Source organism: Benincasa hispida, chromosome 4 (assembly GCF_027475165.1).
Source record: "Benincasa hispida cultivar pf3 chromosome 4, pf3_genome.v1.1, whole genome shotgun sequence".
In the NCBI taxonomy this organism is placed as follows: Eukaryota; Viridiplantae; Streptophyta; class Magnoliopsida; order Cucurbitales; family Cucurbitaceae; genus Benincasa; species Benincasa hispida.
In genome coordinates this window covers 52,281,232-52,297,837 of record NC_143481.1, presented here as the reverse complement: position 1 = coordinate 52,297,837, position 16,606 = coordinate 52,281,232, and the positions used below count along the sequence as shown (strand labels likewise).

Genomic DNA, 16,606 nt, shown 5'->3' with positions numbered 1-16,606 from the left:
GTGGGACTCAAAACAAGCTTGAATCAAGGGATGAAGGAGAAAAACTTACTGCAGCAACTTTGTTGAAGAACCATTCTTCAAACCAAATTTTCTCTCAAAACTCTTTTGATTGCATGCCCGATTTTTACTCCAATCTCTTCATTATATTGCAGATCAACATGCAAAGAGAAGAGTTGCATGAGTTGCAGCTAATGCTAGGAGAAGACAAGGCCAAGATGTTGCTTCATGTGTGAGCTACTTCAAAGATAAATAAAGAGAAATAGAATCGTTGGATATGGTTCAGTTTATGATGAGTTATGCTCATCTTCCAAACTTGTTTTGGGGTTATGTAGTACAGACTGCATGTTATATCCTGAACAACGTTCCCTCGAAAAGTGTTTCTAAAACACCTTTTGAGTTATGAAGAGACCATAAAGATAATTTACGCCACTTCAAGATTTGGGGTTGTCCGGTGATGACATGCAGAAATGCATGTCATCTTAGGCCTTTTATTTAGAATTATAAGGGCTGTTAAGCAGAATATGCGGCAATTATGTTAGGAATTCATGAGAAAATGAGCTTGCGGCGATCAGCATTGAGGATCTCGAGTAACCCATTATTATGTGTTATTATGCATTCAATTGTCTATTTTTGTAGCTAACATAGGAAGTGGACGAAAACGTGGAAGACGAACTATCGCATAGACGACCACATACAGAGAAAATTTCTATCGCAAAGGCAAACGTGTTCGATCAACGCATGGGTGTTGCGGTAATCAGCCGCATGCATCCATCATATGGGAGTTGCGCTCGTCAAGCGATTGCGGCCATCGTGTAGAAGTTGTGGTATTAAGTGAATGCGGTCACTGAACGATGGCGACTACATGATAACGCATACTAGTGGGATCAATGCAAGGTTGGTAGAATGAACGCATCAACGTATTTCTCGGGAAAATAAAAAAGTTGATGTTGACATTTCACTTACCACGCCATTAGCAGTAGAGATTCAGAAAGGACTAAACGTGCCGCGAATGTCAGAATCAGAGCAGTCCATTAATGTTGTCGGTGATTCAAGCTCTATATAAAGAAGCCGATGAGCAGAATTTCAACTTATCCAGAGATTTCGCCTGAGGTTCATCTTAGGGCAGGTCCAAGTTTTCCCTGCGATCCAGACTAATGCGTGAGAAGAAAGCTTGAGAGTTCTTCATCTCCTTCTTCCATTTCGAGTGATGACTAGAGCCTTCGACCGGAGCTAGATCTCGAGAGAGTCAGCTCCACCGTACATCCATGGCACCACCGGCAGCCTTGATGCACATCCGCTGGAAGCAATGACTTGCTTCCAGCCCGTCATTTCAATTTCTTTTCTTTTCTTATTGTATTGTATTACATTTTGTGATTAAGGAATTAATACATTATGTGTTCAATGCATTTCTGTGTTCCTTCGACTTCCTCTCCATCTTCTTTACTTAGCATCCTTAACTTTCATTGCACCATTTAGTAAGATTGCTAGGGTATCGCATACTTAGTCATGTGGATTAGAGATATGAAGCATGTAGCAAACCACCGAGAGGTTTGCGTTGTGCGAGTGTGTGAGTAAATCTTATTTTCTTAATGTGAAGCTGTAGCACGCTTGTCCATGAGTAGAATCAGCAATAACTAACTGTCCGGGAGGGTAAGTGGTTGGTTCCATTAAGTAATGTAAGCAAGTATTCACTAGAGATAGGAATAATCTTACGTTAGCCAAGTTTATGTGGTTACCTTGTCTTATGTATGCGTTCACTGCACCTTTAGAACTACTCGGGAGAGAGTCTAAAGAAAGAACCAAAGACTCGAGAGAGCTAGGTTAGAATCAATGCTCGGAAGAGCTAGATTAGGTTTGTATAAGCAAGAATTGAGACTTAGGAATAAGCTCCGTTTGCCATCACACAGCGTATGCACCCTACGGATATGATATTGCATGCGTCCAGGAAGTAGGATATGATGGTGATATGCAGCCATCATGCTCATGCGGCGAAAGCACGTGAGCAGGTTATAGGGGTTTAGGCTAGCATAGGCTTCTCGGCACTTTCGCATATACATCGCATATGTCCTAGAATTAGGCTCAAATGTGTGTTGCATGATCCCATAGCTTGCGTTGACTAAGGTTGCCCATGTGGTCACTCTTAAGGGTTGCAATGAAGACATCTCCACATTTTATCTATTTTTCCATCCATTTACTTCATGTCAATAGTTGTCGTGTTTCTACCTCTCATTCATATTCTCATTGCATTGTCTGTTAGTTAGGAGTAGGAGTAGTGTAAGCTTAGCAACCTCTCCATCATTAAATTCAACCGCCGCATGCACATTGCCGCATTCATCGATCTACAAGTCCCTGAGTTCGACCTCGGATCACCCGAGAAACTTGCGTTCACGTTATACTTGGCGTGAGCGTAAGAAAACTTGTGACAGGACGCTTGGTCCTCGCATACATTTATTAACATATAGTCACTCCAACGCATGACTATCGACGCATGATAATCAACACATACATTAAAGACATGCATCTCATATTGCGTCCACAGGATTTTAGTTGTTGAGTAATTGACATCTAATTTCCCGTCATCAAGTTTTTGGCGCTGTTGCCAGGGACTTGGCAGCTAATTGTTTATTGAGTTTTGTGTCTCTGTAGGCAACCTTTTTATATTGGGAGTATTACAGCTTATGCGACTAGGCTGTAACCAATATTGAAGTGTAGGTGATGCGCTGAAAGCCAATGTTGACCCCAAGGTAGAAGGGTAATCAGTTGCATGAGCTAAAGGCAGTTTTAAGCACATGATGGACAACATGCGCTCAAGAATTGCTGGAAGTTCCAATGGTCAGGGTCCGCTCCTTGACCCGAGCAGTTTAGAGTAATCTTCTGCATGGAAGACTCCTTGCGGTGACAACATTCCTATTTTTCCAGGGACGTCTTCTACTCTATCTTTACCTTGCTTTTGTAGTTAGTTTATTTTTATTGTTATTTTAGATATATGGCTGCTTCCTTGGTTGTGGTGCGTTTGCTCTTTTTAGGTGCGACAATAAGTCTCCTTGGTGCGCAGTACAACGGAAGAATTCCTTTCATCCTTCAATGCATGGCTTTGATCGCGTGGATTCCAACGCATGATCGCATGCGTTATTCTGCCTAAGGTTCTTTTCTTGTTATCTTTTATGCCTTATCCTTTTGAAATTATATCTTCCCGATTGTGCTCCTTTGCAATGTTTCTATGATGGTACGTATAATTCACCGCATATTCTAATTAATCATCGCAAGGCGTTCCTTACTTTTATTAGCTTCTTCAAATTTTGAAAGTCTTAAGTTTTATTTTGTGTAAACCTTTGCTTAAATGTTTATTACCGCATTCCTGTAATTTTGTTTTTAGCCTTGTGGTGAGAACGCTGCCAACCTCTAAGTTTGGGGGTGGCAGCGGTCTCGGAGAATTGCGTTCATTGCATTACGATCATTTGAAAAAAAAAAAAAAAAGAAGAGAAGGAATTTTTTAGAATAATAAGTCCACTGTCAACGCAATGGGGAAACCCATGTTGATGAGAGTTAAGTTGTGAAAGGCACTTACCCGTAGTTGGATGTCCGCATGACACACGTAGGGACAAGCCAAAACGAAGGTAAGTTGTCAGGATCAACGCATTAGCACAACTCCTCTGTCGGGTGTAAGCCTAATCAAGCAAGACAAGAGTTGAGTTGAATATGGAACGCAACCGAAGTTGGATGCCCGCATGACACACGTGAGGGTAAGTAAAAACGAAGGGCGTAACCAAATTCAACGCCGCATTTGAATAAGTAATCGAAAAGTTTTGAACTATTTTGACGAACGTATTCTCAAAAGCTAAACACAAAGTTGCGGTGAATTAATAAAAAAAATTTTAGCAAAGGCTTGCCGGATCTAAACTTAGGAAGATCTTTTTAAAGAAGCAACCAAAGTGGAGGAGAGCATTGCGGCGATGGTTAGAGGTATGAGGAAATTATATTATCAGAAGCTGGTTATTGCAAAGGGAAGCCGGAAGATGAGTTAGAATTTCTTAAGTATAACGCATGCTTGGGGACAAGCATGATTCTAAGTTTAAGGGTGTGATGACATGCCGAAATGCATGTCATCTTAGGCCTTTTATTTAGAATTATTAGGGCTGTTAAGCAGAATATAAAGTTCTTTATAGGTTTAGGTTTAAGGTTTAACCTTTTTTTTTTGTCATATATAAGCACTAGCACAGTAAACATCATATTTTCTAAATAGAAACAAATGATAGGTTTCACCAATTTTTAAGAGTGTGTTAGATTTTAAGTTACATTATATTCTATCTTGGGGATGCATAAATACTGTTGAACAAGCACAAAATATGTGAGATTAGACTAAAAATTCACATCATTGATTAAGTAAGAAAACATCATATTTGGAAGTGTAAAAACATGCAACCAAAATCTCCAACTTGATAATACTACACAAAAAGTATATATCTAAAAGTGATAGTTGCCAAGTACAGGCCACTATCGCGATAACACATAAAATGTTCTGTCAACTTTGATGCATGATACAAAAAAAAAAAAAAAAATGATGATAGGTTATCATTCAAAAGCAATTCGAGAAGAATGGTCGATCAAACGTGTCTTTTGAGGAAGAGCTCACTTTACTAAACTAAGTTACCATATATCTTATTCTCTAGTTTAATTTGATGTTTTTTTTTTTCAATATACACCGTTTTCTTGCATTAAACTTTGATGAGAACCATGAAACAAATTATTTTCTTTTAAAAACTTTTTATAAAAATTATTAAAAGAAACATTCTTGTGTTTGGTACATTTTTCTCAAAAGTGATTCTATACATAAGTTTGTTTGATTTGTTATACTCAAAATGTTTCTATTAATGTCAAATTACTATAATAGAAACTATTAAATACTATGAACTCTCGTTGGAATGATCCTTACGTAGGTTGTTAGAGGGAGTCATCGAAACTAGTCACTGCAGATGGTTGTTGCGAAATAGGAGATCAGAGGTGGTTTTATCTAGAATTAATTGTCATCGTCGATGTTAATTACCAGTAAATGGAGTCATTGAAAATATTAACATTTTTTTTAGTTCAACAACTATAAAATGGGGATCAAATCTTCTACTACAAGGGATCCAAATTAACATTTGAGCTAAGCTATTAGATTTATTAAAAGGATATTTGAGTACAAATTATAACAACAAATAAAATCTTAATTTGACTACTTATATAGTAAAAAAAATGTTCAGCCATTGAATATTCCAGAAGTCCGTACGCATAAACTCTTTCGTCGACCAACGGCTTACAATGGGGATTACAAGGATAAAAAAATACAAAACCCTAATTTCGACTTTGAAGTCAGCGACTCCGCATTTCTCTTTGCTTCTCCCCGCCGACACGACGAAACAGATCCCGGCGGCGAACTCTGACTCGCGACGGACACCCGGCAGACAAGTAGATCCGGCGGCAGCGGACTTGATAGATACTCGAACGACCAGCAGCGAACGAGGAGACCCACAGCGGTACGACCTCTTGATCTGCGTTGATCAGCCTTTATCAGGCCGCGACTCCGAGCCACAACCCTTCAAATTGTGCAAAATTCTTCGACACCCATTTTGATCATTGGAGAGCTTGAAAGATAAGTTAATTCAACTTGTTCTTTCTTGTTTTTCATCGTAGCATCTATTAATCTAGCCGGTCTTATTCTCGTATACAATGACAGATACAGGTGAAAATCAGCCGCCTGAACAAGGTATTAGCGATTTTTGTTTCATCCAATTCCTTTAATGTGTATATATGGATTTCACCATTTTCATCCCGGGTTATTTTTTTTTTGTACATCTAATTTTCAATTGTAGTCAGTCTCTTACGTCTTTAATCTTTTGTTCTTCAGTTTGTAGCTTCTTCAGAAAACCCACAAAGAACAAAAACATCAGAAAGCGAACGGTTGATGAAGACGAAGAAGGCTCTAAAACTGAGACTTCGTTGCTGCTAAATCAGAAGAAAGCCCCCAAAACTGAAAGCAAGCTTTATTTTTCTTCTGGACCCTCTAAAAATTCCTTGTCTAATGAGTCAGCGGAACCTAATAAACCAATTTTCCAATTTGAGTCTTCAAAGGAAATTCAAGTTCACCATGATAGCAGAGCAACTGCAACTCTAGAAACAGAGACTGATTTCTCAAGAGATGCACGAGCCATCCGTGAGAGAGTTTTGAAGCAAGCTGAGGAGGCTTTGAAGGGTAAAGGCAAGAGTTCTGGTGGTGAGAAGTTGTATAAAGGGGTCAATGCTTATGTTGATTACAAGGCTGGCTTCAGAAGGGAACATACAATTTCAAGTGAAAAAGCTGGTGGAGCACATGGGCCGCTTAGGGCTTCTGCTCATATAAGAGCTTCAGCAAGATTTGATTATCAGCCTGATATTTGCAAGGATTACAAGGAGACGGGTTATTGTGGTTATGGAGATGCGTGCAAGTTTATGCATGACCGAGGGGATTACAAGTCTGGGTGGCAGTTGGAAAAGGAATGGGAGGAAGTAGAGAAAGCAAGGAAGAGAAAATTAGCTATGAAATCTGACGATGGGGATGAGGATACTTCGGAACAGAGTGATGAAGATGAAGAAGATGCCTTGCCCTTCGCTTGTTTTATTTGTCGCGAGCCTTTTGTGGATCCTGTTGTGACCAAGTGCAAGCATTACTTCTGTGAGCATTGTGCACTAAAGGTAGTTGCTCTCTCTTGGTCTTACTTATGTCTTGATTATCTTGGCGTCTTTAATATGTTGATCATGAAGTCCTTTCTTCTCTGGCAGATTGAAATTTGCTACAGAATTCTTCCTCATTAATCTATATTATATTTTCAATGAAATTGAGAAATTGTTTTTCATTGTGAAATTGAAGAAAAGAAATGATTGTCTGGTTACATGCTTTTTCTGACGTGTTTGTTCATTTACATTGACTTACCATAGCATGTTTTTTGAAGTAATAAACCAAGTTATGATGTCTTTGAAATTTAGAAATAACATGTTTTTTAAGAAAAACAAATGATATTTTTAAAGTAAGAGAAAAATCATTTATAAAAACTATTCTGAAGATTAATTCAACCTATTCAACCAGGTCTTACCTGAACAGGATTTGTTCTATTTGTTTCACAACTGTGTTCTTGAGTTCAAAAAAGAAACTCACCTGTTCATGTTGTTCTTGCTTGTTACTGTTGCAATGACCCATCATTATATTTTCTATGGAAGATTTTCCAATTATGTTCAGTTTTCTTATAGAACAGTATATGTTCCAATTATATTTTGTAATTTAAAGGTTTTCCCAGAATGTATCATGGTTAGGAAAAGTAAATAGGGAATGTAGTGAGATGGCTGAAGCATTTGGATAATTTTTCTGCAAGTTTTGGCGATTGATTCACTGATGTAGATTTAATATCTTTGAATGTCTAGAGTCCATTTCTTTAACTGCAAAACTGAGTATGTTCTTGATTTGTATCTCTAGAGCACACTCTAGATGATCATTTCATCCTACTTCATCACGCACTTGATTTTTTTTTCTCTTTTCCTGGTATTTCATCTTGCATATCTTGTCTTTATAATGAATCTAAAATCATGTTTCTTTAAAATAAAAATTTGCAGCACCATGCAAAGAATAAGAAATGCTTCGTTTGCAACCAGCCTACGCTCGGAATCTTTAACACGGCTCATGAGATACGCAAAAAGATGGCACAGAGTAAATAAGTTGTTTTTTTTTTTTTTTTTCCTTCCTGAACTGCATTGGCCCCTTACCACAGCATTTCAATTTGTAGCAGGATTATCTTTCTCTTATTTTTTTTAATGAGGGATTCCAGTTTCCCATATCTACTACTTGAAGCTTAAAATCAATACCCTATCATAGCACGTGCTTGGATACTATTTCTTGAAATACGGCCAATGGGAGTGATCAGTTTTAGAAGTAGTTTCGATGAAAAGAAAACGGCTGTTCTTTTTGTTAAAGTTCCTCTCTGGATTGAATGGTATCTTTTTTAAATATCCAGAAATCCTTCAAATCTACCCGCACTCCTATAGCTAGAAATTGAAAACTACCACTCTGACTATATAACATTTGGCGGTTAGACATTCATGAGATAGTAGTCAAGTAGTTGGTCTGAAGGGATTTTTAAGCAGGTTTTTGTTGAACTCAGAAGTGTTTGTATTGGACGCCACCCAGCCTTTGAACTGGATGGCATCAAGTTTTATACTTGAATATTATTTTGTCTGTATTTACTACTTCTCATTTGCTTTTTCCAGAGATCATACAAATATGAAAACAAAAGGAAGCTGCTGCCATTGTAGAACTTTGTAAAAGCAGGTGTGGGTGTGTTGAAAATGTCTTTGCAATTATTTTGCACTTTGGTGATTGTTTCTGATTAGATTGTTCTTGTACCCTATTTTTTGCGACTATAATGCTAGGAACTTCATCTGTTATTTCTTTTCCACCACCTCCACTTGTAATTGGTCCTATTCTCGTTGATGGTCTGTTCATATCTACTCTAGGTTTCTGATGTTCTATTTCTCATTTCAGATATTCTCATTGAAGGTCTGTTTATAACTTTGGTGATTAGATATGCAAGTTGCCTCAAACATCTTTCAAATATGTTAAGCACAGGAGGTTGTTTTTTATTCTTTTATGAGTCATTGTATTTTTGTTAACATCAAAGAATGTGTGAGATAGTATGTTATAAATTATATAATCTTGTATTTTTGTTTTTGTAATCAATTCAATTTTTATTTTTGAATCTATAATCTTGTATTTTTGGTTGGGTAATCGGTTTGTTTTTTGTTTTTGAATTTTAAAAATAAGGTTTATTTTCTCTTCATTTGACGGATCGTCGATGAAGGTCAACTTCCTATATAACCATTCAATGTGTAGACCTACTTCGACCTGAATTCTCCCATTGGGTTACAAGTTGATGATGAAAGGTGTGCAACACAAGAAGAGATCACTGAAAACAAGGTACGATTGTAGTATGAAATATTGACATTAACACTATTTTTTTGGACAAAATATTATAAGTGTATTTGTCCTACATTGAAAAGATTTAGGAAAGTCACGGGTTTTAGAAATTTTGGTAACATAACAGCATAAATAGAATAACAAACACATTCCTTATAATATAATAGTGATATATGGTTTGTAATAAAATGAGAATTGCATGATGCATGACATTACTTTGGCCTACGACCATAAGAGTGTGGAATGCGTCGATGGTGATGCTAAATCATCCAGACATGTGGCTTGTTGGGGAGAAATATTGGGCTCCAAGCAAGTTAGGTGGATGCACAAGAAATGCAAATTTGAGTGCTATGTGTTGGCTAAAAAAGAGGAAGACACCTTGGATTGCGATGGCTTGAAGGTTGCGTTAATAGTGTAGGGAAAGGACACCTGGACATGTGGCCAAGCAGGAGGTGTCGGTTTTGAAAAGATTTTGGACGCCTATAAATAGGGTCAAGGACTTCTCTTCAGATCATAACTCGAATTCTTTTCAAAGGACATTAGGAAGAGTGTATGAGGGCTAATTGGGAGGACACTATGCGTTGATGAAGGAACGCATGCGTTGGTTATGAAGTTCACAAAACTATGGTTGGTAGCAAAACTATGCGTCGCTCGTCGGAAAGTTAGCCCATAAAAATTGAGCTCTCGGAACCCTCGCCGGGTCCGATAGCCGTTTGGGGACCAAATGAGCTCCATTCCCAAAACAACTGTCTGTGCGCACCTCTTTTTCTCATCGTTCTGAACCTCTGGGTTCGTTTTTAAATTTTCATCCGCCGGAAAGTTCAGGCATAAAAATTGGGTCCTGAGTGTCACAATCGCTCTTTCGGAAGCTTCTCTTAGCGATTGTGCGGCACTTGTTCCCGCTCATGAACAAGTCAGCCAACTCGAATACGGACTGTCGATGGCACACCGAGTGCCTCTCGCAACCTCCACCCCCGTTTTAGAGAAAACGGTTTTAGAAAACGGGTTTGGAGAAAAGGTTTTCGTAAGAAGTTTTTGTGAGTGTGAATAAAGAAAGAAAGATTGTAGTAGATTAGAAAGCAATAAGCAACAACAACAGTACTACTCCGGGTATGAGGAAGTGATGGTTAGTCTTATCTCCATATAGTGCATTCTGAACAAAAAGCCAACTGGCGCCCTTGCATATGCAAAAGGGCGAGTGGTCACTTACAATGAAAATGTAAAGAAAGCAAGCTAACTAAGCTAATACAATACAAGATATGAAAGTATGCTAGAAGGGGGTTGGATCGGGCATGCGACCATGGGCAACAGGCCCTGGACAAGCATGTCCGTGACATTCTCCCCCACTTAATTGGTTGACGTCCCCGTCAACTGACCTTGTTCAAAATCTGCGATGGCTGGAGCTGCATTCTTCAAATCTTCGGCCCGCTCCCAACTGATCTCTTCGTCGGGGAGATCCTTCCATTTTACTAAGAACTCTGTCAGTTCTCGTCTGGGTCTTCCAATATGGCGCGTATGTTTATCCAGGATTTGTGCAACTTCTTTCTCAGCAGAACTCTTCATCGTGACCAGTGGGCGCCTTAGCATGTTTCGTTGTTCATCCTCGGAATCGGGATGATAGGGCTTCAGGATACTCACATGGATGATAGGATGAATCTTCATCCATGAGGGTAACTGAACCTTATATGAGGTTCTCCCGACCTTCTCAATTACCTCCCCTGGTCCTTTATATTTCCTTACTAGCCGTTGGTCTCTCTGGCCTCGGAAATGAAACTGTTTCGGTCGTAGCTTGATTAGGACCTTGTCCCCGACTTGAAACTCGAGGGCCCTCCGCTTCTTATTAGCCCACTTCTTCATCCTTCTTGATGCTCTTTCTAGGTAGGCGCGAGCTACCTCAGAGGTTTTGCTCCACTCTTTAGTGAAGTTATGTGCCTGAGGACTTTTGCCTGCATAAGGGTGGTCCATCAAGTGTGGTATGAGTGGCTGTCTACCGCACACCACTTCGAAGGGCGTTTTTTCGGTCGCGGAACTCTGCTGGCTATTGAAGCTGAACTGAGCCACATCTAACAACTGGACCCAGTTCTTCTGCCTAGCGTCGATAAAGTGACGCAGATATTCCTCGAGCATACTGTTGAAGCGTTTCGTCTGACCGTCAGTTTGGGGATGATAGCTAGAGGAGATATTCAGTGTTGATCCCAATATTTTGAACAATTCTGTCCAGAATGTCCCAGTGAATCTTCCGTCCCGATCGCTAACAATGCTCGTGGGGACGCCCCATAATTTCACGATGTGTTTGATGAACAGCTGGGCAGTCATCACGGTTGTGCACATTTTCGGCGTTGGGACGAAAGTGACATATTTTGAGAACAGGTCGATGATAACAAGGATCGATTCGAACTCTCCCACCTTGGGCAAATGGGTGATGAAGCCGAGAGACACACTCTCCCATGGTCTAGAGGGCACAGGTAGGGGTTCCAGCAGACTCGTTAATTTCGCCCTTTCGACCTTATCTTGTTGGCAGACAAGGCAAGTCTTGGTAAATTGCATGACATCGTCTCGAAGGCTTGGCCAATAGTAGCCTTGTTTCAGAAGGGCATAAGTCCTCTGCCAACCATTATGTCCTGCCCACGGTGTGTCGTGACACTCCTTCATCAGCGACCTTCGTAACTCTCCGGATCTGGGGATGTAGAGGCGATTGCCCTTGGTGTATAGTAGATCGTCTTCCACCCAGAACTGGCGTGTCTTCCCCTCTTTGGCCAACTGTAGGATGGCCTGCGCCGTTGTGTCGTTTGTCAAGTGAGTTTTGACAGTTTCTTGTACTGTTGCACTCAATGTACTTGCTTGTAGGCGGGCGAACATGCACAGGGCCGCATGTTCGCTCTTTCGGCTAAGAGCATCGGCCGCTTGGTTACTTTTCCCCGGTCTATGTTCGAATTGGAAGTTGAATTCCGCTAGACACTCCTGCCACCGCGCCTGTTTCGACGACAACTTCGGTTGGTTGAAGAAGGGACAAATGGAGTTGTTGTCGGTCTTGACCACGAACTTGGCCCCCAAGAGATACTGTCTCCAGGCCCTCAAGCAGTGAACTACGGCTAACATCTCTTTCTCGGAGGCGGCATACCTCCGTTTGACATCATTTAGTTTCCTACTCTCATACGCGATGGGGTGTCCGTCTTGGAGGACACCGCCCAATGCGAAGTCAGAAGCATCAGTCTCTACTTCAAATGGCTTGGTCACGTCGACAATTCCGAGGACTGGCCCCTCAATCATCACTTTCTTCAAGCCCTCAAAGGCGGCTTGACATTCAGGAGTCCAGCTCCATTGGCTATCTTTCTTCAGCAGTTCGGTTAATGGCCCTGTTCTTCTCGAGAATCCTTCTACGAACTGCCTATAGTAGTTGGCTAGTCCGAGGAAGGATCGTAGTTCGGTCACGGATGATGGTACCCTCCAGTCTCTAATCGCAGCCACCTTACCCTCTTCCATACCAGTCCGACCAACTCAATCACGTGGTCGAGGAAATTTATGCGCTCTTGGGCAAAGGAGCACTTCTCTCTCTTTACATATAACTGATTTTTCCTCAGCTTTTCGAAGACTAGTTGGAGGTGATGTCGATGGTCCTCCAGCGAGGCACTATAGACCACAATGTCATCAAGATACACTACGACGAATTTGTCGAGGTATTCGTGAAACACTTGGTTCATTAAGGTACAGAAAGTTGCTGGAGCATCACGAGGAATTCGAAGGCTCCATATCTCGTGACACAGGTCGTCTTAGGTTCGTCTCCTTCAGCAATTCGGACCTGATAATATCTAGACCGTAGGTTCAGCTTCGAGAAATACTTAGCACCGTGAAGCTGATCAAATAAGTCCGTAATGATAGGAAGGGGATATTTGTTGCGGATCGTGAGCTTATTCAAGGCCTAATAGTCGATGCACAACCGGAGGCTCCCATCCTTCTTCTTCTGGAACAGTACTGGGGCTCTGTAAGGGGCCTTCGCCGGTCTGATAAATCCTGCATCTAACAACTCGTCTAACTGTTTCCGGAGTTCGGCCAATTCTGGCGGGGCCATCCGATATGCATTCTTGGCAGGCGGCTTTGCCCCTGGTAACAACTCAATCTCATTGTCAATCCCAATCCCCCTTCGTGGGGGTAAGGACTTGGGCAAGCTTTTCGGCATGACATCCCGATACTCTTCCAAGACAAATATAACGTCTTGGGGGATCTCCTCTTCAGTGGACTCAACTGATTCTATCGGGATGGCCATGAACGTGGGTTTGTCGTGGGCCAGGCCTCTTTAATTGGAGGGCTGAGATCATTCTCACCCCATTTGGCTGCTTGATACTGGCTTGGACTATGGTGGGCGTAGATCCGGTAATGACTAGACATTTGGCGAGGGCCATTGATATGACTTTATGTTCAAGTAGGAATTCCATCCCCAATACCACGAAATCATCCATCTTGACAATCACGAAGTCAACGAAGCCCTTCCAGTCTCCTAACTTCACCAGAGTTCTCTTCGCTATCCCCGTAATCGGTAGGGCTGTGGAATTCACAACTTTCATCTTCCCTGCATCTCTTTCCCAAGTCAAGTTCAGGCGGCGAGCTTCCGTTTCAGCCATGAAGTTATGGGTGGCCCCGGAGTCAACCATAGTGTTCTTGGCCGATCTTTGGTTGACCCAAGCGTCCACATACATGAGTCCTTTCTCTAGTGGCTCCGTCGCCTTTCCCATTTTCTTCTGGAGCGCAGATAAGAATTTCAATGCCCCCATCCTGGGATTCTCAATTTCTGCAGCTAGCTCGATTACCGTCTCCTCCAGTTCAGCCTTGTCTTCGAAGGTAGAGGCTAACGTGGCTTGAAAAGCATTGAATGTGGTTCGATTTGGACATTCGCCTGCCCTGTGTGGCCCTCTACATATGAAACAAGACAGGAGGCGATTGTAATTGTTATGTTGTTGCGGCGGCCCCTGCCAGTTGTTTCCTGATATCGGTTGGGATGATTTACGATCCCCTCCTGTGTTCTTGTCTCCTCCCCCAGGTCTGGGAGGACTGGAACGGCTATTCCTATTTCCCCTATTTGAGGAAGTTGATTGCTTCCTCACATCATGGGAGTCAGTGCTAAGGTCGTATAGCCGTTCAGTTGCCGCATAGGCAGAGGGGAGATCCTGTACTCTCTGTTCATATAGTTTTGATTTCGCCCACGGTTTCAGCCCTTCGACAAAGCAAAAGACCTTGTCTTTCTCGGACATATCTTGTATGTCCAACATGAGTCCTGCAAACTGTTTTACGTAGTCCCTGATGTTACCTGTTTGCTTCAGCTCTCGGAGTTTTCGTCGAGCCAAGATCTCGACATTTTTAGGGAAGAACTGCGAGTGAAGTTCTTGTTTCAATCTATCCCAAGTATCAATAGTGCATCGTCCTTCCTGTATGTTTGTAAATCGTGATCTCCACCATAGTTTTGCATCTTCAGCCAGATGCATCGTTGCTAGTGTGACTTTCGACTCTTCAGTCACTGTGTTTGTCGCCTTGAAGTATTGTTCAAGGTCGAAGATAAAGTTTTCTAGGGCTTTTGCTTCCCGCACCCCACAGAAGGGTTTCGGTTCTGGGATTTTTATTCTGCTTACTGCCATTGCTCCCTTAGATGGGGCTTGGTTCCTTACCGCTCGGATGGTGAGATTCACCCTAGCACTCACATCCGCTATCTCGGCCCTGACGACGTCAAGGGCTGATCGAAAGTCTGCAGACAAATCGGTTACCATCTGAAGTATTGCTTTTTGGGAGCCGTCCAGCTCTTCGACACGCTTCTCTATGTAGCCAATAGAGCCCGATGAGCTATCGCCTCGTTCAAAGCTGCCGGACTGTGCTGTTTTGGTCTCGAGGGTCTCTACCCTCATCATCAATTCTCTGATGGGTAATCCGTCTAGGTGGCCTACTACCGCATCAATTCCATCGGCTTTCTCAGCAACTTCTTGTAGCCGAGTCTCTAGGAAACGGACATTATCTGGGATCTCTCTCAGGTAGAGCATATGCTCTTCCATCTCTACCAACCTGTCCACATGGGACTTGTTCAGGTTCTTCGTCGTCGACATGATTACTGATCTTCCCTTTGTGAGCCAACCTGACTCTGATACCAACTGTCACAATCGCTCTTTTGGAAGTTTCTCTTAGCGATTGTGTGGCACTTGTTCCCGCTCACGAACAAGTCAGCCAACTCGAATACGGACTGCCGATGGCACACCAGTGTCTCTCGCAACCTCCACCCCCGTTTTAGGGAAAACGGTTTTAGAAAACGGGTTTGGAGAAAAGGTTTTCGTAAGAAGTTTTTGTGAGTGTGAATAAAGAAAGAAAGATTGTAGTAGACTAGAAAGCAATAAGCAACAACAACAGTACTACTCCGGGTATGAGGAAGTGATAGTTAGTCTTATCTCCATATAGTGCATTCTGAACAAAAAGCCAACTGACCCCCTTGCATATGCAAAAGGGCGAGTGGTCACTTAAAATGAAAATGTAAAGAAAGCAAGCTAACTAAGCTAATACAATACAAGATATGAAAGTATGCTAGAAGGGGGTTGGATCGGGCATGCGACCATGGGCAACAGGCCCTGGACAAGCATGACCGTGACACCGAGCACCTTGCAGGGCCTGATAGCTGTTTGGGGTGCCAAACGAGCTCCGTTCCCAAAACCGTTTGCGCGCACGACTTTTTCTCATCGTTTTGAACCTTGGGTTTGTTTTCAAATTTTCAATCGTCGGAAAATTCGCGAACAAAAATTGGGCCCTGAGGCACCTCCGTCGGGCCCGATTGTCGTTCGGGGTATCAAACGAGCTTCGTTTCCAAAATCGTATATGCATGGCTTTTTCTCATCGTTCTGACCCTTAGGTTTGTTTTCAAATTTTCGCTCGTTGGAAAGTTTGCACACAAAAATTGGGTCCTGGAGCACCCCGCCAGACTCGATTGTCGTTCGGAGCACCAAATGAGCTTCGTTTCAAATATCGTCTGTGTGCATGGCTTTTTATCATCGTTATGAACCTCCGGGTCCGGTTTGAGGCACCAAACGAGCTCCGTTCCCAAAATCGTCTGCGTGCACAACTTTTTCTCGTCGTTCTGAACCCCGGGTCCATTTTCAAATTTTTGCCCGTTAGAAAGTTTGTGCACAATAATTGGGCCCCGAGCACCCTTGTTGGTCCCAGTAGTCGTTTGGGGCACCAAACGAGCTTTGTTTCCAAAACCGTCTACGTGCATGACTTTTTCTCATCTTTTTGAACCCCTGGTCTGTTTTCAAATTTTTACTCGCCAGAAAGTTCGCGCACAAAAATTGGGCCTCGGGGCACCCTCGTCGAGCCCGATAGGCGTTTGGGGTACCAAACGAGCTCTGTTCCCAAAATCGTCTACGCGCACGAAATTTTCTCATCGTTCTGAACCCCTGGGTCCGTTTTCAAATTTCCGTCAGCTGGAAAGTTTGCGCAGAAAAATTGGGTCCCAAAACACCTCCGTTCCCAAAATCGTATGTCCACGAATTTTTCTTATTGTTCTAAATCTCTGGGTCCGTTTTCAAATTTTCTCCCGCCGGAAAGTTCGCGCACAAAAATTGGGCCTGGGGGTACTCCCGCTGTGCCCGATAGCCATTT

The 16,606-nt window shown here is 42.1% G+C and overlaps 1 protein-coding gene across 16 annotated transcripts in view; it reads left to right on the top strand.

Annotated features, from left to right (window-relative positions):
* The first annotated feature begins 5,242 nt into the window (after window positions 1–5,242).
* The window catches only part of LOC120075458 (zinc finger CCCH domain-containing protein 1), a 31,216-nt gene continuing 19,852 nt past the window's right edge, over window positions 5,243–16,606 (top strand). For 11 of the 16 annotated variants that reach the window (XR_016529170.1, XR_016529167.1, XR_016529162.1 and 8 more), the window contains exons 1-5: window positions 5,243–5,746; window positions 5,888–6,711; window positions 7,624–7,717; window positions 8,549–8,635; window positions 8,828–8,980. Coding sequence is in view for 4 of the 16 variants with exons in the window: in XM_090312846.1 (XP_090168972.1) it covers window positions 5,710–5,746; window positions 5,888–6,711; window positions 7,624–7,717; window positions 8,549–8,676 (1,083 nt within the window). In the remaining 12 variants the exon portion in view is untranslated. Of the gene's footprint in view, window positions 5,747–5,887; window positions 6,712–7,623; window positions 7,845–8,274; window positions 8,336–8,548; window positions 8,765–8,827; window positions 8,981–16,606 lie in introns of those variants that run through there. The other 5 variants (XR_005481338.2, XM_039028868.2, XM_090312847.1 and 2 more) reach the window with 5 other exon arrangements.